This window comes from Elephas maximus, chromosome 19 (assembly GCF_024166365.1).
Source record: "Elephas maximus indicus isolate mEleMax1 chromosome 19, mEleMax1 primary haplotype, whole genome shotgun sequence".
NCBI lineage: Eukaryota > Metazoa > Chordata > Mammalia > Proboscidea > Elephantidae > Elephas > Elephas maximus.
This window is the reverse complement of record NC_064837.1, coordinates 23,788,332-23,813,232: the sequence shown is the minus strand read 5'-3', so window position 1 is coordinate 23,813,232 and position 24,901 is coordinate 23,788,332. Positions and strand designations below refer to the sequence as shown.

The 24,901-nt window shown below is 36.8% G+C and overlaps 1 protein-coding gene across 2 annotated transcripts in view; it reads left to right on the top strand.

Annotated features, from left to right (window-relative positions):
• The window catches only part of NLK (nemo like kinase), a 184,696-nt gene that overhangs the window by 81,771 nt on the left and 78,024 nt on the right, over positions 1-24,901 (top strand). For both annotated transcript variants that reach the window (XM_049861463.1, XM_049861464.1), the window contains exon 2: positions 21,851-21,980. In XM_049861463.1, coding sequence (XP_049717420.1) covers positions 21,851-21,980 — 130 coding nt within the window. The remainder of the gene's footprint in view (positions 1-21,850; positions 21,981-24,901) is intronic.

Here is a 24,901-nt window from a genome sequence, read left to right as displayed (position 1 = left end):
ACACTCATTCCTGATAACCCTATAAAGGATGAAGAAAATAGAAAGATTTTCTTTATGCATTTGTGACTAAAATCAACATTAGCTCCAAAGGTAAAATAGAGGCATCTTCCATAAAAAGCGAAATAAAACAGTGCTATCTGTTGCCAAATATCAGCCAATATATAAATGTATTAAAAACTGATCAAGGTAGAGATAGATGCAAGAAGGAAATTAAACTATCTCAATGTAAATGATAGCATTTATATGCCTAGAAAATCTAAGGAATTCAACAGTACAAAAATTGGCTTTAGAAAAGTTGTAAATTTTAAGGTAACGAATGTTACTTTATTTTAACAATGGATTATATAACAAACAATAAATACAGACCTATTTACAATGATCACCATTTAGTACTTTTAAATTAACTGTGAGTGTGTGTAATAAAACTCTAATGGCCAACACAAAAGAAATTTGAATAAATGGAGAGTTGTACCCTGGCTAATGGGAAGGCCAAATGTATTAAAGCTCCCATGCTAACTAGTATTAATTACTAGATTTAATATTGAAGCAAGTAAGATCCCTACATAATATTTTAAAGCTTTGTCACCAGCAGCAGCAGCAGTATCATCACCTGGGAGATTGTTATAAATGCAGAATCTGAATCTCCACCCCAGAGAAAGAATCAGTCTATGTTTTAAGTTTTAAGATTTCCGGGTGATTCTGTGTATACATGGGAGTCCGTGGATGGTGTAGTTAGTGCATTCGGCTGCTGACCTGAAGGTTGGAGGTTTGAGTTTACCCAGAGATGCCTCAGAAGAAGGGCCTGTGATCTACTTCAGAAAAATCAGCTGTTAAAAACCCAAAGGAGCACAGTTCTTCTCTGACATACTGGGCTCACTATAAGTTGAAGTAAGATGAACAGCAACTGCCTTTGGTCTGTGTACATTAAAATAAAGAATTACTATATTTAAAGGGATAGTTCTTTAATCTGATTAATAATTAGAGTCAGCTAGGGGCTTTTGAAAATAGGCCCTACTACAGACTTAATAATACTTTGTCTACTCAAGCTGCCTCTTGAAATCTTCAGTTCAGCTCTTTTGCTTCATCATTTCTTCCATTTGCTTTAGCTGCTCTGCGTTCAAGAGCAAGTTTCAGGGTCTCTTCTGACATCCATTTTGGTCTTTTCTTTCCTGTCTTTTTAATGACCTTTTGCTTTCTTCATGTATGATGTCCTTGATGCCATTCCACAACTTGTCTGGTCTTCAGTCATAGTGTTCAATGTGTCAAATCTGTTCTTGAGGTGGTCTCTGAATTCAAGTGCGATATACTTAATGCCATATTCTGGCTGTCATAGACTTCCTCCAGTTTTCTTCAGCTTCAACTTGAACTTGCATATGAGCAATTGATGGTCTGTTCTGCAGTCGGCCCCTGGCTTTGTTCTGGCTGATGATACCGAGCTTCATCATCTTTTTGCACAGATGTAGTCAATTTGATTCCTGTGTATTTCATGTGGTGAGGTCCATCTGTATAGTTGCCATTTATGTTTTTGAAAACAGGTATTTGCAATGAATAAGTCATTGGTCTTGCAAAATTCTATCATGTGATCTCCGATGTTGTATCTTTCACCAAGGCTGTATTTTCCAGTCCTGATCCTTCTTTGTTTCCAACTTTCACATTCCAATCACCAGTAATTATCAATGCACTTTGGTGGCATGTTTGATCAATTTCAGACTGCAGAAGTTGGTAAAAATCTTTAGTTTCCTCATCTTTGGGCTTAGTGGTTGGTGTGTAAATTTGAATAATAGTTGTATTAACTGGTCTTCCTTCTAGGTGTATGAATATTATCCTATCACTGACAGCTTTGTACTTCAGGATAGATCTTGAACTGTTCTTTTTGACAATGACTGTGACACCATTCTTCTTCAATTTGTCATTCCTGGCATAGGAGACCATGTGATTGTCCGATTCAAAACGACAATACCAATCCATTTCAGCTCACCAATGCCTAGGATATCAATTTTTATGTGGTCCGTTTATTTCTGACAACTTCCCAGTTTTCCTAGATTCATACTTCATGCATTCCGTGTTCCAATTATTAATGGATGCTTGCAGCCGTTTCTTCTCATTTTGAGTCATACCACATCAGCAGATGCCGGTTCTAAAAGCTTGACTCCATCCATGTGATTAAGGTCAACTCTACTTTGACAAGGGAGGCAGCTCTTCCCCAGTTGTATTTTGAGTGCCTTCCAACCTGAAGGAATCATCTTCCAGCACTATATCAGACAGTGCTCCACTGCTATTCATAGGGTTTCCAGTGGCCAGTTTTTTCAGAAGTAGACTGCCAGGTCCTTCTTCCTAGCCTGTCTTAGTCTAGAATTTCCACTGAAACCTGTCCATCATGAGTGACCCTGCTGATATTGGCTAGCTGCCGGCATCACGGGAACACACAAGTCACCATAGTGCGATGGTATGGAGTTAGAAAACCAAAAGGGAAGAACATGCTCAGCATTTCTCAAACTGAAAGAACCGAAGAAAAGATTCACGCCTCGAGTTGCAATATTGAAGGATTCTCGGGAGAAAATATTGAACGATGCCAGAAGCATCAGAAGAAGCTGGAAGGAATACACAAAATCAACTGTACCGCTAAGAATTGGTCAGCATTCAACCATTTCAGGAGGTAGCATGTGATCAAGAACTGATGGTACTGAAGGATGAAGTCCAAGCTGCACTGAAGGGGATGATGAAAAACAAGGCTCCAGGAATTGACAGAATACCAATTGAGATGTTTTAGCAAACAGGTGCAATGCTAGAGATGCTCACTTGTCTGTGCCAAGAAATTTGGAAGACAGTTTCTTGACCAACCAACTGGAAGAGGTCCATATTTGTGCTCATTCAAAAGAAAGGTGATCGGACAGAATGTGGAAATTATCGAACAAATATTAATATCACATGCAAGTATAATTTTGCTAAAGATGTTTCAAAAGTGGTTACAGCAGTACATCAACGGAGAACTGCCAGAAATTCAAGATAGATTCAGAAGAGGACATGAAACAAGGTATATTATTGCTGATGTCGGATGGATCTTGGCTGAAAGATGTTTACCTGTGTTTTATTGATTATGCGAAGACATTCAACTGTGTGGATCATAACAAATTAAGGATAACATTGAGAAGAATGAGGATTCCAGAGCACTTCATTGTGCTTATGTAGAACCTGTACACAGACTAAGAGGCAGTCATTTGAACAGAACAAGGGGATGCCGAATGGTTTAAAGTCAGGAAACCTGTGGATCAAGGTTGTATCCTTCCACCATACTTATTTGATCTGTATGTTAAGTAAATAATCCAAGGAGCTGGACCGTGTGAAGAAGAATGCAACGTCAGGATTGGAGGAAGCCTCATTAACAACCTGCAATATGCAAATGACACAACCTTGGTTGCTGAAAGTGAAGAGGACTTGAACCCCTTACTGATGAAGATTGAAGACTACAGCCTTCACTATGATTTATACCCAACATAAGGAAAACAAAAATCCTCACAACTAGACAAATAAGCAACATCATGATAGATGGAGAAAATTTTAAAGTTGTCAAGGATTTCATTTTACTTGAATCCACAGTCAATACCCATGGTAATAACGGTCAACACATCAAATGACATATTGCATTGGGCAAATCTGCTGTAAAAGACCTCTTTAAATTGCTAAGAAACAAATATGTCACTTTGAGTACTAAGGTGCACCTGGCCCAAGCCGTGGTGATTCCAGTCACTTCATATGCATGTGAAAGCTGGGCAGTGAATAAGAAAGACTGGAGAAGAATTGATGCCTTTGAATTATGGTGTTGGCAAAGAATATTGAATATACCATGGACTGCCAGAAAAACAAACAAACCTGTCTTGGAAGAAGTACAGCCAGAATGCTCCTTAGAAGCAAGGATGGGGAGAGTTCTTCCATACCTTGGACATGTTATCAGGAAGGACCAGACCCTGGAGAAGGACATCATGCTTGGTAAAGTAGAGGATCAGCAAAAAAGAGGAAGACCCTCAAAGAGGTGGATTGACACAGTGGCTGCATAATGGGCTCAAGCATAACAATGATTGTGAGGATGGCACAGGACCGGGTACTGTTTCATCCTGTTGTACATCAGGTTGCTGTGAGTTGGAACCAACTCAACGGCACCTAACGACAACAACAAACTTAATGAAATAGTTGTTTAGGCTTTGGTGTGTTTCTTTTATTAGGCTTCCCATTGATTCTGATATACTGAATTTGGTAATGGCTGCTTTAAAGAACTTGGTAAAAATGGCAGTAAAGCCCTTATGAAAAAGTGGTACAGGTGCAAGACATATAAAGTGATGATAATTATCAAAATAGTATTGGTGTAAAAAAAAAAAAAAAACCAGTAAACCATAGAACAAAATTGGATTTTCAAAAATTGTCCCGTGGTTTATCTTATTAGACCAAAACCAAACCCAGTGCCAGAGTCAATTCTGACTCATAGCGACCCATCATGAGAGAGGAGAACTGCCCCACAGGGTTTCCAGGCTGTAAATCTTTAGGGAAGCCAGTTACCACAGCTTTTTCTCAAACAGCTGGTGGATTGGAACTGCTGACCTTTAGGTTGGCTAGCAGCCACCAGGGCTTCTGTCTTGTTATAAATTAGGTGAAATAATAAGTGCCAGTGGGAAAGCTGATTAATAGTAAGAAAAGTAAATGTAGGCCAATACCTCATTGCATGCATTGTAGGAATTTCCAAAGGAATTAAACAAACCCTAATATTAAAATAAAAGAAAAATCGGAAAGAGAGAAAGAAATGAAAAAAATTTCTGTCCTTCTTCGAAAAAGTGATTAATATGTGACCTATGTGGGTAAGTGGAAGAGCCATATAGAATTTCAAGTTTGGAAACTACAAAATAGAAATAGGGTGTGAAATAAATAAATAGTTGGTATTCTGTAGTGGAGGAGTACTCTGTATTCTTATTTTAACAGTTTTACTGAGGCATAACTTACATTCCTTAAAATTCACCTATCATAAGTATGTGATTCAGTAATTTTTAGTAAATTTATAGTGTTGTGCAACCATCACCGCAACCCAAGTTTAGAACATTTTCATTATTCCAAAAAGTTGACTGTTTACAAACCATCCCCCACCCTCATCAGCCCCAGTCAACCACTGAAATGCTTTCTCTCTGTCTGTAGATATTCTTTCCAAAATTTTTATATTAATCATGTTATACATTATGTGGTCTTTTGAATCTGACATCTTTCACTTAGCATAATGTTTTTGAGGTTTATCCATGTGTTAGTATCAGTAATTTGTTCCTTTTTCTTCCCTTGTATGGCTATACTGCATTTTGTTTATGGATTTACCAGTTAATGGGGCTATTTATTATGACTAGTTCGGGGCTATTATGAATAATGCTACTGTGACTAATTACATTTATGTCTTAGCGTAGACATATATTTTCATTTCTCTAGTGTAGGTACCTAAGAGCAGAGTTGCTCGGTTGGTATGGTAAGCTTATGCTTAACTTTCTGAGAAACTGCCAAACTGTTTTCCAAAGTGGCTGTACCATTTTACATTTCTACCAACAATGTATATGAGTCCCAGTTTTGATTGGAATTGCGCTTAATCTGTAGGTCAGTATGTGGAGAATTGCCACCTTAAAGATACTGACTTCCAGTGCAGTGAATGTGGAATTTTCTCTTTTTTTTTTTTATTTAGAGCTTTCTTGTATCTCAGCAATTATTTATAGTTTTCAGTGTACACGTCTTGCACTTTCTTTGTTAAATTTATTCCCTAAGTATTTTATCGTTTTCGATTCTCTTGGGAATGGAATTGTTTTCTTAATTTCATTTTCAGATTGTAGCTAGTATGTAGAAATATTTTTTTTAATATACCCATCTTGTATCCTGCATCCTTGGTAAACTCGTTTATTAGTTCCAGTAAAGTTTTTGTGGATTTCTTAGGTTTTTCTACATACAGAATCATGTCATCTGCAAATAAAGACAATTTTATATCTTCCTTTCTAATTTGAATGGCTTTAATTCCTCTTTTTTTTTTTTGGACTGGCTAGAAACTCTGGTAAAATTTGAATAAACATGGCAGAGCATGCATCTTTGCCTTCTTCCTGATCTTAGGGAGTAGCATTCAGTCTTTCATTTTGAAGCATGATGTTAGCGCTTTGTTTTTCATAGATGCGTTTTATCAGGCTGAAGATGTTTCCTTCTATTCCTAGTTTGTTGATTGTTTTCGTCATGACTGGCTGTTAGATTTTATCAATTACTTTTTTTGTGTGTGTGGCTATTGAGATGTCCCTGTGGATTTTGTTCTTTACTGATGATGATATAGTACATTAATTTGTTTCCAGATCTTAAACCTATCTCGCATTCTTGGAATAAATCCCACTTGGTCAAGCTAGATCATCCTTTTTATATTTTGCTGGATACTGTTGCTATTACTACAATAGCTTCATGGTTGAGAATCAGCATGAAGCCAGTTCCCAGAAGGGAGAGATTAATCATATCGCTGCTTTCCTACTTTTCCACTTCTGATACCAGCCACCCACATACACAGCATCTTACTCTAGCCGTCTGGGGTAAGATTAGACCTTACAAGTTATGAAGACACCATCCTTGGATTTGTTAATTTGCTGCAACAACTCATGAAAGATACTGTACTTACGACTTCTGGTTTTATTATAGTAAAAGGGTATAACTCAGGATCATCTTAAGGAAGAGATGCACAGGAGAGATGTGGAAAGGTGTCTCAGAGAGGGCATGTCACTCTCCCTTTGCCAAACGGGAAGCTCTCCAGGTTTTTATTGACCAGTCCTACGTGTTAGGCTAAACCTTGCCTCCTGAGGCTAGTTGATATTAGCCTCCCAGGTAAATCTTTTCTGTTCTGGCCAGCCCCTACTTGCTAGCACAAGTCCTCCAGTGTGGCCTGGAAGGCACCCCAGTTATTCCAAGGGTTATTTCTCTGGAGCTGAGGAGAAAGGCCACCTAACTTAGGATAAAACTAGATCCTTTACCCTACAACTGCTCATTGTTGAGAATTTTTGCATCTGTGTTCATGAGGGATATTGATCTGTAATTTCCTTTTCTAGTGATGTTATCGTCTGACTTTGGCATCTTAGAATGAGTTGGGAAGTGGTCCTTTTTCTGTTTTCTGGAAGGGTTTGTTAAAGACTGGTAATTATTTCTTCTTTACAAGTTTGATATAATTTACTACTGAAGCCATCTGGGCCTAAGCTATGTTTTGTTTTGAGGGAATATTTTAAATTTCTGATTCAGTTTGTTTATTAAAGGATCATTCAGATTTTCTGTTTCTTCTTGGGTCATTTTCTGTAGTTTGTATATCTCTAGGAATTTGTCCACTTCATCTGAGTTTTCTGATTTGTTGGTACAAAGTTGTTCATAATCCCTTTATAATCCTTTTAATTTCCGTATGGTTAGTAGTGATGTTCCCTTTTTCATTCCTGATTTTGGTAATTTGTATCTTCTTTTTTTCTTGGTCTAGCTAAAAATTTTATCATTTTGTTTGTCTTTTCAAAGAACCTATTTTGTGTTTCATTGCTTAATTTGGGTTTTTTTTTGTTGTTGTTTTATTGATTTCCATTTTGATCTTGATTATTTCCTTCCTTTTGTTTGCTTTAGTTTAATTTTCTCTTTTTCTAGTTTCTTTAGGCAGAAGCATTTGTATTATTGAGAAGTTTGTTTTCCTCTAAGCACTGCTTTAACTACATCCGATACATTTCAATGTATTTTGTTTTTATTTTCATTCAGTTCAAAGTATTTTCTAATTTTCCTTTGGATTTCTTTGACCCATGGGTTATTTAGAAGTGTATTATTTAATTTCCTAATATTTAGGGGGAAACCCTGGTGGTGTAGTGGTTAAGTGCTATGGCTGCTAACCAAAGGGTTGGCAGTTCAGATCTGCCAGGCACTTCTTGGAAACTCTATGGGGCAGCTCTATTCTGTCCTATAGGGCTGCTATGAGTCGGAATCGACTCGACGGCACTGGGCTTGTCTTGGGTAATCTTTAGGGATTTCCAGATTTTCTGTTGTTTGTAATTTAAGTCTGTTATGGGCAGAAAAACATACTTGACTGATGTAAAAAAAAAAAAAAAAAAAACCCCGTTGCCATCGAGTCTATTCAGACTCATAGTGTCCCTGGTGTTGTCAGTATTTTTTAATGAGACTTTTTTTTGACCTAGCATTTGGTCTTCCTAGAGAATGTTCCATGTGTGTTTAAAAAGAATGTTTATTTTGCCTTTGTTCAGTTGTTCTAAAAATGTCAGTTAGATCAAGTAGTTGATAAGGTTCAAAGTTTGAATATTCTTGCTTATTTTCTGTTTAGTTGTTCTATTTTCGAGAGTAGGATATTAAAATCTTCAAATATAGTTGTTGAATTGTCTTTCTCTTTTAATTTCCATCAAATTTTGCTTCATGTATTTTGGGGCTCTGTTTTTAGGTATGTATACATTTAAAATTGTTGTATTCCTGAGGATTTACTCTTCTATCATTATGAAATGCCTCACATTGTCTCTAGTAATAGTTCTTGTTTTAAAATCTGTTTTGTTATATTGATATAGCTTCTCCAGCTTTCTAATAGTCACTGTTTGTATGGTATCTTTTTCCACCCTTTTACTTCAACCTGTTTTTTCTTTTTGAATCTGAAGTGTGTCTTTTGTAGGCAGTGTGTAGTTGAATCGTTTTTTTTTAAAACTTAAATAATCTCTGCCTTTTGATTGAAGAGTTTAGTTCATTCATACTTAATGTAACTGTTGACGATTGAATTTACATTTCCCATTATGTCTCATGTTTCTTGTGTGCCTACATTTTTTTTATTGCCTTCTTTTGTGTTAAATATTTTTTAGTTTACTGTTTTAACTCTCTTTTGATTTTTTTAAACTTTTTTTTTTGCATTTTTTAAGTTATTGTCTTATTTATTACTCTAAGGATTACAATGTACATCTTAATTTATCACAATCCATTTCAGATTAATACTGAAATAGTTTGTGATAAATTAATACTAACTTAATTCTGGTAAAATACACTAACTTTGTTTTGATGTAGCTTCATTCCTTCCCCTCTTGGTACTATTGTCATATATATTATATCTATATTTTATATAAGGAGCCCTGGTGGCACAGCAGTTAAAACACTTCAAACCCACCAGCCACTTAACAGGAGAATGATATGGCAATCTGCTTTTGTAAAGATTACAGCTTTGGAAACCCTAAGGGGCAGTTCTGCTGTATCCTATGGGATCATCTAGTGCTTTTTCTTTCTTTCTGTGGATTTGAATTATCTTCTAGAGTCATTTCTTTTACACTAAAGGAATTCTTATAGTGTTTCCTGTAAGGCAGGTCTGTTGTGAACAAGTTTTGTTAGTCTTTCCTTATCTTGGCATATTTTCATTTTGGCTTCTGTTTTGTTCTGTGGGGGGGGCTATATAGAATTTTTGTTTTATAGGCACCCCCACCCAAGTGCTATGAATAAGTCATCCCACTGCCTCCTGACCTCCATTATTTCTGTTGAGAAGTCATTTATTAATCATACTGTTTTGCTGCTTTCAAGAGTTTCTCTGCCTTTGATCTGTTTGATTATTAAGTGTCTAGGTGTGGATCTCTGCTCATCCTACTTGGGGTTTTTTGAGCTCGTTGGATCTGTAAATTAATGTTGTTTATCAGATTCTGGAAGTTTTCAGCCATTATTTCTTTGTTAATTTTTTCTGCCTGTTTCTCTTATTTCCTTCTAGGACTCCCATTATATGTGTGTTGGTACACTCAGTGTTGTCACATAGATCTCTGGAACTCTTCGTTTTTCTCTTTTTTTGAGATTGTATAACTGTTGTTGATCTTTTTTCAAGTTTCCCAATCTTTCTTCTGCAATCTCAAATTTGCTATTGGGCTAATCTAGTGAGTTTTTTATTTCTGTTATTGTGCTTTTCAGCATTAGAATTTGGTTTGGTTCTTTTTTATAGTTCCTATTTCTGTATAGAGAGTCCCCATTTGTTGAGTCTTTGTATTTTTATTCTTTACACATGGTTTCCTTTAATTCTTTGAACGTATTTATAATAGTTGCTTTTAAAGTCTTTGTTTAATGAATCCAACATCTGAGCCCACTCAGAAATAGCTTTTAATTGACTGCCTTTTTTCCTGAGTATATGTCACATTTTCCTGTTTCTTTAAAATCTTGTAATTTTTTATTAAAAACTGGACATATTAAAGTCATATATAGTGGCAACTTCATCTCTGACTCCCCCCTGTCCTTAAGGGCTGTCATTGTTGCTGTTATAATATTTGATTATTTTTTAGTAACTTGTCTGCATTTAATGTGCAGAATATTTCTGCTTCTTGGTGAGTGGGATTCAAGTCACTGCTTGTTTTTTATTGTTATTTTAATTTTTAACCTGGCCTTATGTCTACATAGCTTAGGAGTCACTCAGTGATTGGTCAGAAGTTGTGCTGAAACAATTCCAACCAGTAAGACTTCTACCCTCTGCTGATCAATCTATGTGTGGCTTGAGGAGCTTATTCAGTTTTCAAGTGTACCCGCTTTTACTTTTCATCTGGCCTTCTCAGTTCTCTCTCTCACATGTGGGCAGCCTCCCAGTCAGCCAGGGATATGTGGAGAGTTTATCTAGCCCCTTTACGGCTGTGTCATTTCTAGGAACTCATTAAATTTTTGGATTTCTGTTAGTCTGACCCTTTCCCCAACTGGGACAGAAACCTCAAGCAAGCAGAACTGCAGGTTTTCCTGGTTCTTTTCTTTCCAGTTTGATGCTTTTGCTGGCAGTGCCACTGGGTATGGGTATGGGTTTTTCACACTCTGCTTCAAATCATTTCCCTCCAACAGTGAAGCTGCTAGTTTTCGTGGCCAGCCCCGCCCAAGAACTACTGCATGGACTGTGCTGGAGGTGGAACTGGGAGCGCGCCCCCAGGCAATAATGCCACAGACTTCCACTGTTCTTACCCAAAGTTCATCAATTTTCTGTAAACACTTTTAAACTTGTAGTTTGACTTTGGTCATTTTCTGCAGCCCTAAAATGGTTACTTTTGACAGTTTTGTCCAGTTTTATAGTTGTTTTGGGGGGAGAGGATTTGCTGACCTCTTCAGTTTGCCACAGCTGGAAGTCTTCCTCCTGTTTTTATAATATTTTTGGTTTTGGTTATTTTTAAAAGACTAATTAAAAAGCTGAAGCACATCTATATATTGTAGCTGCTTCAGCATTTTGCTTCACAATGGAGGAAGTTAGGAGATGTGAGTAGTGATTAGATTAGGGATGGGACTGTTGTCTTTAATTCTGCTGACAGCACTCTCTCCTGTGGAATGCTTCTTAATAGCATATTCTTGTGTAATGATGAAGAAACGTTTATTTTTTTAAGCCAGCAAATTCCTTTGGAATTCTACCAAAACATGAAAAATATAGTGCACTCCTCTTTACAGAATGAACCAGTGGCACAGGGAAAGAAATTACAAAATCTCTTGAGCTATTATAGCAATATATCCCTATGAAAAATAATGGCAAGTATCTTCTTTAAAAAGTATACATTATACACATTTCAAGCTAAAATGATTTTTTTATGCTAGAAAATAACCTAAGCAGGTTTCCTTTTTAAAAATCTTTTTAATTATATAATAACACATATAGAAATGTACACAAAATAAAATGTCCAACTCAGTGATTTATCACAAAGTACACACCTGTGTAACCACCATCCAGGTGAGCAGTAGGCTATTGCCAGTAGAAGTCCCCTATTCTCCCTCCCAACATTGTTATTATTGTTAGGTGCTCTCAAGTTCATTTCAACTCATAGCAACCCTATAGGACAGAGTAGAACCATAGGGTTTCCAAGGAGAAGCTTGTGGATTTGAACTGCTCACTTTTTGGTTAGCAGCCAAACTCTTAACACTGTATTACCAGGGCTCCCTCCCAGCTTTAACCTCCTGCTTTTTTTAGCACCAAATATAACCACTGTTCTAACTTTTATGATAACTACTTCCTTTCTTAATAGTTTTTATCTCCTAGGTGTACATCCCTGAACTTTTAAAGAGCTTAGCTTTTCTTGTATTTGGGTTGTTTCCAATTTAGGGGTGTTACAAATATGTATAAAAGACTAGGAGTCAAATTGCTGGGTCGTAGAGTATATATCTTCAGTTTAGTTGGTAATGTCAACTGTTTTCCAAAGTGATTGTACCTGTTTACACTCCTATCAGCGGTCTATAAGAATTGCCATTGCACCATATCTTCACAAAATATTTGGTGTTGTCAGACGTCTAAAAATATCAACCATTCTGGTAATTATGTAGTACTTACTGTCTCATTGTGGTTTTAATTTTTATTTCTCAAATGACGAATGAGGTTAAGCTCCTTTTCACATTTTTAGTGGCTATTTGGATTATCCTCTTTCTTAAAGTACCTATTCAAGCACTTTTGAAAAATCAATTTCTAGGAGTTCTGTATATATCCAGATAAGTACCCTTTGTTTCTTGTATGTGTTGCATGTTGCGACTTGTGTTTTTACTCTCTTAACAATGCACAGATATGAAAAAAAGTTACTAATTTTAAAGTAGTCAAATATTCCAGTATTTTCAATTATGATTAGTGCTTTTTGTATCCTATTTAAGAAATCTTTCTTAAGATCATGAGATATTCTGCTATATGTTGTCTTCTAAAAGTGGTTTTGCTTTTCACGCTTATATCTACAATCCACCTGGGATTTATTTTTTTTGTATGGCGTGGAGTAGAAGTCAAGGTTCATTTTGTTTTTCCGTATGCATATTGAGTTGTTCCAGTACTTTACATTAAAAACTATCATATTTGTCAAGGTCCTATCAAGGAAGAAGAAACCACACCAGTTATTTAAACAGAGTTAGTATGGGAAAAAATGTTAATTGGGTATAACATTGTCAACTAACTAAAAAGACAAGAACACTAAGTTATCATAGAAGTAGCAACTGCCATCCCTGGGAATGAGGGAATAGAGGAAGAGGTTGGGATTATTAAATCTTAGAACCCTGTTCAGTGGAAATTCAGATCTCAAAGGAGAGGGCATTGTCTTAACTGGTGCTGGTATCTGGGGTGAGAGGTTAGGGATGCAGTGGGGCTCGTTCTGCCAGTGCCCAGAAGACTGTAAACTAGATTCAACTACACAAAGAAGGCACTACTGCTGCTGGGAGTGAAGAATTGTTGCTAAGGTGACACAGGAACAAGAAACAGACAAGAAGCCCACAGGAAGGAGCAAGTCCCTTCTTCCTCCTCCAGCGTTGCAGTCTCCCTCTAGTTTCCGCTATTAACAGAGCCTAATTAGGAGCCACCTGGCAAAACCAAAAAGTGGTTTGCAGTTCTGGCCCAACCATCATAGAGTAGCATATAGATAGGTGGGTTGGAAGCTGAGAGCACCAATAGTTTTATAGCTGAGAGCCAGTGGTTTTATAACTGAAGGCACTGGTGAAAAATAAGGCTCCAGGAATTAATGGAATACCAATTGAGATGTTTCAACAAATGCATCCAGTGCTGAAGGTGCCAACTAGTCTGTGTCAAACAGTCGGAAGATACCTTCTTGATCAACCAACTAGAAGAGATCCGTATTTGTGCCCATTCCAAAGAAAGGTGATCCAACAGAATGTGGAAATTATCAAACAAATATCATTAATATCACATGCAAGTAAAATTTTGCTGAAGATAACTCAAAAACAGTAGCAGCAGTACATTGACAGGGATTCAAGCTGGATTCCGAAGACAAAGTGTAACAGGGATTATCATTGTTGATGTCACTTGCATCTTGGCTGAAAGTAGAGAATACCAGAGAGAAGTTTACTTGGGTTTTATTGACTGTGCAAAGACATTGAACTGTATAGATCATAACAAATTATGGATAACACTGAGAAGAATGGGACTTCCAGAACATTTAATTGTGCTCATGTGGAACCTGTACATAGACCAAGAGGCAGTCCTTCAAACAGAACAGGTTTAAAACTGCATGGTTTAAAATCAGTAAAGATGTGTCAGGGCTGTATCCTTTCACCATACTTAGTCTATGCTGAGCAAATAATCTGAGAAGCTGGACTGTATGAAGAAGAACAGAGCATCAGGATTGGTGAAACACTCATTAACAACCTGCGATATGCGGTTGACACAACCTCGTTTGCTGAAAAGTGAAGAGGACTTGAAGCACTTACTGATGAAGATCCAAGACTGTACAGCCTTCTGTATGGATTACACCTGAACATAAAGAAGAGAAAAATCCTCACAATTGGACCAGTAAGCAACATCGTGATAAACAGAGAAAATATTGAAGTTGTCAAGGATTTCATTTTGCTTGGAATGGCAATCAGTGCCTGTGGAAGCAGCAGCCAAGAAATCAGACAACGTATTGCATTGGGCAAATATGTTGCAAAAGACCTCTTCAAGGTGTTAAAAAGCAAAGATGTCACTTTGAGGACTAAGGTGCTCCTGACTCAAGCTATGATATTTTCGGTAGCCTCATATGCATGTGCAAGCTGGACAGTGAACAAGGAAGACTGAAGAAGAATTGATGCCTTTGAATTATGGTGTTGGGGAAGCGTATTGCATATACCAGGGACTGCCAGAAGAACGAACAAGTCTAAGTCTATCTTGGAAGAAATACAGCCAGAGTGCTCCTCGGAAGTGAGGATAACAAGACTTTGTCTCACAGACTTTGGACATGTTATCAGGAGAAACAGTCCCTAGAGAAGGACATCCAGCTTGGTAAGGCAGAGGATCAGCTAAAAAGAGGAAGACCCTCAGTGAGTTGGATTGGCACAGTGGCTGCAACAATGGGCTCAAACATAGCAACGATTGTGAGGATGGCGAAGGACTGGACAGTGTTTTGTTATGTTGTACATAGGGTCGCTGTGAATTGAAATCAACTGTTGTTAGGTGTTGTCCAGTCAGAACAACTAGATGGCACTTAACAACAGCAACATCTGGTACAGTAAGTTTCCCCACCTAGTTCTGGTGGTGGGTGCGTTTGGGTTAAGAGCTCAGCTGCTAACCAGAAGGCTGACAGTTTGAATCTACCAGCCATTCCTTGGAAACCCTATGGGGCAATTCTGCTCTGTCCTACAGGGTAGCTGTGAGTCAAAATCAACTCAGTGGCAGTGGGTTTTGTTTTATGGTTTTTTTTTTTTTTTTTTTTTGGTTCGTCTTAGCTGTTCTTGGCACATTTGCATTTTCATGTAACTTTTAGCACTAGTTTGACTAGTTCCACAAAAAGAAAACATTTTGAGGTTTTGATTGGAGCTACACTGAATCAATTTGGGAGAACTGATTTTTTTTTTTTTTATAGTATTGAGTCTTCCAATCCATGAATATGGTATGTTCCATTTATTTAAGTCTTTCATTCCTCTCCGTAATGTTTTTTAGTCTTTTTACATAGAGGTCTTACACAGCTTTTGCTAGTTTTAACCGTAAATATTGGATATTTTTTACATTATCTTAAGTAGTATCTTTTATAAGTTTCAACTTTTTAATTGTGAAGATTTTTCAAACAAACATCATTTACATTTTTGTAATGAGACTTTATTATACCTACCACCCAGATTTAATCCGTAGGGAGATTTACTTCATTTGTTTCATCTACCCTTTGTTACTGTTATTATTTTCTTAAAACAAAGTATCTTAAAGCTCAGATCTCATGTCATTTCACTTATATAGACTTAAATATTTATCCCTTAAAAAAATGGACATTTTATTTATAACCATAATATTAAGCCATATTCAAATTAGCCCTTTAACCTCAAAAATGTCTTTTTACTCTTGGTATATTCAGTTTGCTTTTAATTAGCATATTGGAACCTATATTTTATATAGCATATTTATGAAAATATTAGCTTAACCACTAAAATATTAAATAATAAAATATTCCCTATGGCAGTTAAGAACAATTAATTTTTTTCTTATGATGTGAACTTTCTGTTTCTAAATTCATTAAGATTTGTGACATCCTCAAAGCCACACTGTTACAAACCTACTGTGTGAATAAAACTGTCCTTTTCTTTGATTTGGTGTTTCTGACTTTAGAAACCTAATGTGTGACAGAAATTGCCATTCTTTAGTTTTTTTACATCTTCTATTCCTGTGTTTCTTTTAGTGGGCACATAACTGTGAGGGAGTGATCAGTGGGATTAAAAGCAAGTGCATTTTTTTGACACAGTTTTAGTTTTTGTTACCTTTTGTGACCTCTTCTTGCCCAGACTAAGTTCTTCAAATGTAAAGGGGAGATGCAATTATGAATTATTTTCCTTTGTAGCATCACACAGAGTCCTTTCCTTCATTGCAGCTGATTTTCTTCCCCATGCAGTATTCATAGGTCTGTTTCTAGAAGAGTGTGGCTAGTGGGCCATAAGAACTTCTAGACTTGGCAGACTGGACTGTGTCTTGTTTATCCTCTAACATGAGAAAATTCCCATTGAAAAAATATTATAGCAACTTTCCTGCAATTGGATTAACCTACACACAGAGATATTTGACGGAAAGGAAGAGTCTCTTATCTCCCCTGTATCTGCAGGAAGGATGGAGCTAATTAATTTGTGGTCTAAAGAACCATCCAATAATTCCCAAGATGGCAGAAATTAGCATAAAGTGAATTTCGATCAATATTTTAACTTACCCAGTGATTATTGGTGGAGGGTAAGGTTGGGGGGGGGGTCTTAAAAGTTAGGTCTCACTAGTAAATAAATATGACAGCCTGATATTGCCTGTTCCTCCCTCCTCCCTTATTATCACCCCTGGGTATCTCACTACAGATTAGAATGACCCAGTGTTGTCACATCTACTGGTATCTTTGTGCACAGACCGGAGGGTATATTCTCATTTTTGAAAAAAGTATGTTTATTTAAACACAGAGTTAGATGATAAGTTCATATTTAAATACAGGCGTTTTGCTTCTTCTGATCAATAGTGTTACATTGAGAGGATATGAGAAAAGAACTATTTTACTACTTTGGTTTAGCTGTTGTATAAAGCCTTTTTTTCTTGTAGTATCAGATTAACAAATTTGAGGATCATTTTGTAAGTATCTTGAAAAAAATAGGAAAAGAATATCTTCCCAGTGTAAGCGCTAACTCAGCAAATACCAAGTTTAGATCAAAATAAATTGCAAACATAAAAAAAAAAAAAATTTAACCGATGGAACAAATTTTATAAATATGAAAGATGAAAATCCTCTTTTATTTATGGTTTTGGAGTAAGAAGACAAGGTTTAGAAGGTTCGTTCACCTAAATGGAGTTGTATACTAATTTTTGAAATATATTTTATAAGTTTAATGTGTTTTTATAAGTTTCCTAGATGTATTTGTTGTGAAAAATTTTGCTGCATAGTGTGCTATTGTTTTCTCAAACAGTAGTCAATAAAAATAACTTTTAAGGAAATGCATTTTAAAGCAATTGTGAAGGCAACCTAAACATTTAGCGTCTCCTTAGGAGAGTCTATGGCTCAGATGTATACTGTGTTGGTACAGTTGACATAGTAATTGTAGTATGTATAGCAAAATGTAGAGGAGTGTTGATTGCAATTTACATGAATAGAATTAAAAGAACCTTTCTTAAACCAAGTTAAAGCATTCACATTATAAATTGTATATTTACTTTAAGTAGTTAAAAGCCTTTATCAGAAATACGAACTTTAAAAACTACTAAAACATGCCATGGGAGAAAAGATTCTTCACATGAAAATGAAAGAGGAGTATATAATGTCTTGGGGAGTCATGCTGACTAGTTATACTAATTTCAGATGTTTTAATGTGACATTCTAGCACCTGGGAAGTATCCCCAGTAGTAAATTTCACTCTTGTTTCATTCCAGCTCTTCTGCTTGTCAGTAGGTGATTTAAACAGATTTGTGGCAATCGTCACAGTTCCCTGGGATTAAAAAAACCATGCAAAATAACCACGCCAAATCTAAAAAGCTTCCTGTTTTTGGTATCATACTCTTGACTGACTCTGTACGCCTCTGAAGAAAGGCTTGTGGATCCTTCTGGCTTTTTAAAAAACAGTTGAACTTGTGTTCTAAGTGCAGAGAAGGGTTGATGCGCTCCAGGCAGATGTGAGAAAGGATTCTTTCTCACAGCCCTTAAAACTTTCACATGGTGTTTTCAGAATCACACATTAATTTTAAATTTAGGAAGTAAACACCTGTTAGTATAATTTGTGTGTTTAAGAAGGTAATCAGATGAAATGATAGATGCACTGTTTTATTTAAGGAACCTAGTATTTAGCAGAGAAAGTAACTGACCAGCAAGTGAATTATAGGTGGAAGGATGGCTCCTTTTTTCTGAAATGAGGAAAATTGCCCTCAGTGTTGTTCATTATCTCTACAGCTGGAGCTTCATGAACAAGTGCGGTTGGAATAACCAGGGTATTGCAGGAGCAGAGAGACTAAGCACAGTAAGCCTTTCAGTAACAAAGAAAATAAAAGCATTTCTGTGTAACATGCTTCCACACTTATCTGTGTTCGGTGGTACTGTTTGTGCTGAACTAAAGCATCTGCTGCCCCAAGTTAAGAGAGAACAAACTCAACATGGCGTGAAATTACTGAACTGCCATTCACATTCATTAGAGTTATATTGTTACCAGCCACAGGCATGACTGGCTTTTGCATGAATAATAAAATAAAACTCGGCTTTGTGAATTTTACCTTAAAACATTACAAGGCACAGTGCTAACCTTGAGCCTTTGTCAAGTATTTCCAGGAGTGGGTTTATTTTAGAGCAGCTTTCCTCAACACAGTAGGGTCAAGACCAGTAAGTAAGAATTCAGAAGTAGGGAAGAAATACTGTTGTGTGATGTCTTTGGAGAGGGCATTGTGTTCAGTCAGTATACACATCTTTTAAACTAATATTTATTGTATTTACAGTTGTTAGAGATATAAAAATTATTAAAGTATCATTTGACCACCATCATAGTAATAATTGATTTGGGCAAAAATTTGTCAATCAAAAATCATCATAATTTCAAAATATCTTCCCCCCCCCCAAAAAAAACCCGTTGCTGTCAGGTCAGTTCTGACTCACAGCGACCCTATAGGACAGAGTAACTGCTCCGATAGGGTTTCCAAGGAGCCGCTGGTGGATTTGAACTGCTCACCTTGATACTTATCACACCTACTTCTCACTGATCACCTATCTTGTTACCTGACAATCAGTAAAAAACCTACCATCCGACTATTTTGCACATTAACAACGTCACATACCCTTACACCTTCACTGGGCACATCTCTCCAGGGTGGTAAGGAGGGTGTACTTAACCCCAGCCTGGAACTGGCTCAGGCTCCTCCCGGCTCATGCCTCCCATCCCTACTCCCAGCTGTCTCCTGGCGCACCCCACCCTCTGCTCAGCCCAAGCTGGGACACTGGCCAGCAGCCCACAGCGTGGATTCAGATTCTGGCAAGCAGAGCAAGGGCTAGCCCGTGACTGCTGCAGGTACAGAGGGACTGCAGCTGCCCAGCTGGGAGAGCTGGGGCCAGGAAGGAGGGGAGGCTGGGGTAGGAAATTGTATTTCGCATAATGCTGATTTTTGCATAGCGTAGTCTTTGGAACCTAACCATGTCAATAAGTGAGGAGTAGATGTAGTTACAAAGAGAAAAAATACTAACTTTACGGGGAGAAATGGGCCGACACCTTATCCACTTGATCAAAGTTAATATCACCAGGAATGGGACAAGTTGACATTATATGCCACCTAATAAAATAAAATAAAATAATTTTTTTTTATAATAAAATCGCATTGAGGAGACAACATCACTTCTATAGTATGAGAAAACACTAGACAAGCCCAAATTGAGGGGAATCCTACAAAACAACTGGCCTATACTATTTAAAAATGGCAATGTCATAAAAGACAAAGAAATGCTAAGTAACTATTCCAGAATAAAAAAGACTAAAGAGATAAAACAACTGAATGCATTCTGTGATCCGGAATTTTCGTTTCTTGTCATTTCACTGATGTGAAGAAGTAGGATATTTAAATGGGGGGGGGGGGATCTTTTTAATTAGTGGTCTGAATATAATATACTCAGTTTCCTTCCTATTTTGCTTTCCTCATTTATATGGATTTCAAGCAGTATGGTAGGTTTTGGTTGGTGGTTTTTAAGCAAGTCAAGAATGTTAGGTCTCCTGCCTATTGAATTACATTTCAAGCTGTTGAGAACTTGAAAATGATCATGCTTGTCTTACCAGCTTTTCAGTAAATGGAAGAAAGTAGAGTACTGAAGCTGTTTAAAAATAAAAGAATGCATCATTTAAAAGTTTCATGAAAAAATAATAAAGTTTCTTGTGCACTTATAAAATGAAGTAGTGATCACTAAGATGAATTCATAAGGAAGTCATGGTATTCAGAAAGAAGTTTGGTGTGGTTTTTAGATAGGTAGATAATAAAAAACCCATAGCCGTAGTCAATTCTGACTCGTAGCAACCCTATAGGACAAAGTAGAACTGCCCCATAGAGTTCCCAAGGAGCGCCTCATGGATTTGAACTGCTGACCTTTTGGTTAGCAGCTGTAGCACTTAACCACTACGCCACCAGAGTTTCCAGGTAGATAATGGGAATGCTTTATTTTCATGAAGGCGATTTCATGTGTGTCTGATTTTTTTTGTGGACAAGATGAAGAAATAAACAGTGATTTTAGTTAATTGAATGAATGATTAATTGAGTAACCATACCCAAGATGAACGATTGGATTCCAGTTCATAGATGGTTTCTGGTGCTGTATCTGATGCAGAGAGCTATTCTTGGTTTTCTTTTCAAGCTGTATGAAATCATTGACAACGCATAGATTGAATTTATAAATGACACAAATCTGATAGGGATAGCCAAAGCACTGGATGACTGAAACAGGAACTGAAAGATAATGGTAGGCAGGAATTTATCAAAATAAATCTGTCAGGAATAAAATCTACAAGGACAACCAGTGTTAGTAAAAGGGGGAAAAAAAAAAAAAGCTTTAGGTTAATTCATGGAGAATCAATTTGCCAAATGACCAACTGGCCATATTTACCAAATGTATTATCTGTTTCATTTAATTTTGATTTAATAATTTAGTAAGGAAAATGAAAACCACACTAGTATTCCAAACATAGGGAGATTTACTACAGGGAATTGGTTGTATATGTGTTAGAAGACTGAACAAGAGAAACGGGACACTGAGCTATTAAACAGATACATTTTTTTACTACAGGAAGCAGATGCCACACCAAGAGCTGGAAAACAGAAGGAAAGAGCCTGTCATAACTTAGGTGCTAGAGGGATTCCTGTGGAGCTGGTAGTTAAATGTCTGAGGAGGAGACATCTTTCAGGGCTAGTGATACTGAAGTACATATTACTAAAAGGTGTTCATTTACAGAGACCAAAATATTTAAATTGAACTCTTTTTTTAACTAAATGTGATATCCTTAGAATGAACATCTCTTCAATCTTGAACATGGTTCTGAAAGAGAATAAAATTAATTTGACCTTGATCATGTTACTTAATATTCTGTGCTTCCGCTCCCCCTCCCCCCCCCCCCCCCGCCTTTAAAATGGCTTTACTATCAGTAGCTTTCCTGCCTTAGGTGTAGTGCTAAGTGAGTTCTCAGAAAGGGTAAGTGTTTATAGAAATTTAGACGGGATTAAAAAAAAGAGTGTGGCAGATAAATTGGGCTAAAGTTCTCTTTGACTGTTGGTGCGTGCTGCTTTTTTATCTTTCTCACTGACACCTTAAGCATTATTAAATGCTTTTTAATATAGAATGTTTTAAAATAAAGGTATTTGTCATGATCTGAAACTTTGAAGAACAAATTCTGGAATTGATTTCTCTGTCTTTTTTTTCCACCCCTCTCCTCCCAAAAACTGCTTCTTTAGGTCAGTAACAGATCCAAGAGATGGAAAGAGAGTAGCACTCAAAAAGATGCCCAACGTCTTCCAGAATCTGGTCTCTTGCAAAAGGGTCTTCCGGGAATTGAAGATGTTGTGTTTTTTTAAACATGACAATGTAAGTGAAATTGATGTTTGGGGAAAACCGCTTCCTAAACCTACTTAATTAGTAATGGGCAGGAAAGGGTTAAAAAGAGCACATGCAAGTAAAATTTGGAAATCAGCTACAGTTCTTTGCCAAACTATAAAAAGCAGTAAACACTCCAGTGAGGTTATAGGAGAATGCCTAGGGTTTCATTTCATATGTTCTGATCGAAAGGCGTGTGCACACACGTGCGTGCACACACACACACGTATGTTTTCTTTCAGTACTTTGCCTCCCTTTTATATATACTCTTTATGTCTTTATGACTGTCTTAAATTTTCACTATTGCAGTCAGTGGTTTTCAACCGTAGTAGCCTATTAAAATCATCAGGGAGCCCATACTATCAAAATTTACTGGGAGGTTTGAAAATTAAGCTATGAATTGTTCAAGGCCTAACCTCCAAATTAGGAAACATTGAACCTATTAATTTTCAGATTGACTTCTGAATTGTCGTGTGCACTCTCCGTTTGTCAGTCTGAATGCCTTTTTTAATTCTAAGAGTGTAAGCTATTAAATATTTTTAAAGCCCTTAAAAAAGGAGCATATATTTGTAGGGAAAATATATTAGAAAGAAACCACAACCAAGGTTTTTGGACACCTGAGGCAAATTAGACCCTTTTTATGATTGAAAAATGAGCAAGTTTAAGTGAATTCTAAGATTTATTGATTGACAGGTAAATATTGGTGCAAAGCAAATGTTACTATTTACCTGAGAAACAATATTAATATGCAGTATAATATATAGTGTGCGTGGTTTAAGTGGAAATAATTGGCTCCTGATTTAGCCTTATTTTTATCTTTTAATACTTTTAATCAGAGGTTATGTTACAGATGTGACAAAACACTTTCTCCCCACTGCCACCCCCCGCCCCCAACGAAAGAAAAAGTACAACCCTTAAGGTAATATAGACTCTCTTATTTTTGTCTGTGTTTAGAGATGTCAGGGCTCTTGGGGACCAGACTCATTGTGGTTGAGTCTAGGTTCTCTACAGCTAGTCCTGAATTAAAAGTTTGATACATGTTATTTTCCCATGTGTTGTTTTTACATAATTTTCAATTTCATGTGAAAAGAAAAACGATCTCAAATTCCGCATATAATCGTACTGAACCTATGCTATCTTAATTGCCGAAATAAAAACTTTTTCAGAATAATAACTATTTCTTGTGAGTCTGACTGCTTTTTTGCCAAAGTTTAGGTCTTGCTTTGAGAGAGAACTTATAAAAGTTTGAAGTATTTGGTAAAACTAGGAATATTAAACTTCTAGCATGGTTCACTTGAAGCTTTTTGGTTTGACATATATCATTTTACTGATTTGTTGTTGTTGTTACCCCTCTTGAAATCTTTTTCCTAAACTTTAAAAAAAGGTATTGCTGTCCATTAGTCAGTTGGAACTACCTAGCAATGTAAGTGTCTGTTTGTTTTAATAGCTTTCAAAATACCATTCATGCTGCTATTTTATGACTGGTTCTTCAGATTTGGGGGAGTGATTTAGAATGATGTCTAATGCTTGCTTATTTATTTCTCAAGTTTTTCTGAGTACCACCCTAATATTAAAGAGTGCAAATCTTACATACCTAGTCAGAGACTCAAGTAAATGTATCCGTGGTGAAGAAATATTTCAAAGGTGGCTGCAGGAATTCACTTACCAAGAGTTTCAATTGTGTATTATGTTCAATCTTGTCTTCTTATGTAAAGGAGGGGTGGTATAATAGGCTGCTGTTCATCTCTGTTGGTATCTTTGCTCATGGCTCATTCCTATGGAGTAACTAATTAAGTTACAAAAGACAGTGTCAAAGTGAATAGTATAAGAAAAGAAACAAACTGAATTCTTGAAAATTACACCAATTAAAACACAGCAACCACTGTTTGGAACTCGTGAGCTCTATCGTAAGAGAGTGTCTGTGACCTCTTTGGGAGTGTTCAAATGTTCAAAAGTGAAGCAGCTAGTTGGAGCTGAGGTGACATGGCACCATTATTATAATCATAATGAATTTCTGCTGTGTTTTGAGATCTGTCTCCAAAAGCATCTCAGGGCCAGCGTACCTGGTATGTGTGGAATGCCCATCTAAGCGGAAACTGGTATTCAACGCAGTTAAGGCAACAGATGTTATTTAATTATGTCCTGTGTACAGAGCACAGTGAAGGTTTTGTGAAGCATAGGAAAAAGTTTAAAACATGATTCTTTTTGAGGAAAAAAACAAAAACCAAACCCGTGGCCGTTGAGTCAGTTCTGACTCATAGCGACCCTATAGAATGGAGTACAACTGCCCCATAGGGTTTCCAAGGAACAGCTGGTGGATTCCAACGCTGACCATTTGGTTAGCAGCCGAGCTCTTTATCCACTGCACCACCTGTATGTTAATTCATTTAATCCTTAAAAGTCTTGTCAGATAGGGCTTGGTATACCTACTTTACAGAGGAGAAAACTGAGGCTTGGAATAAGTTAACTTGCTTGAGGTCAAGGTGGAAGGAGTTTGAGCTTAAATCTGTCCAGCTACAGAGCCCGTATTCATTAATTAAATAAACATTTATTGTACACATCCTATATGCCTGAACTCTACCAGCTTCTAGGAGTTTCCACCCTCAAGGAGTTTAAATGATTTTAGTGATATGATAAATACTGTGATAAAGGTGCCTTGGGAGGCCTGCCTGCATGGCTAAACATGACTACAGGACAGCCTCTTTTATAGAAAAGTACTAGAAGCATATCGGAATCACCAGAGGAGCCTTAAAAACGCAGGTTCATGAGTCTCACCACAGACCTGCTAAATATAATCACTGGGGTTGAGGCCAAGTTATCGGTATTTTTAAAAGATTCTCAGGTAAATGCTGGCAGCCAAATTGTAGACTTAAAAGGTCAAAGACACTTCAAATATGGAGAAGGTAAAACTT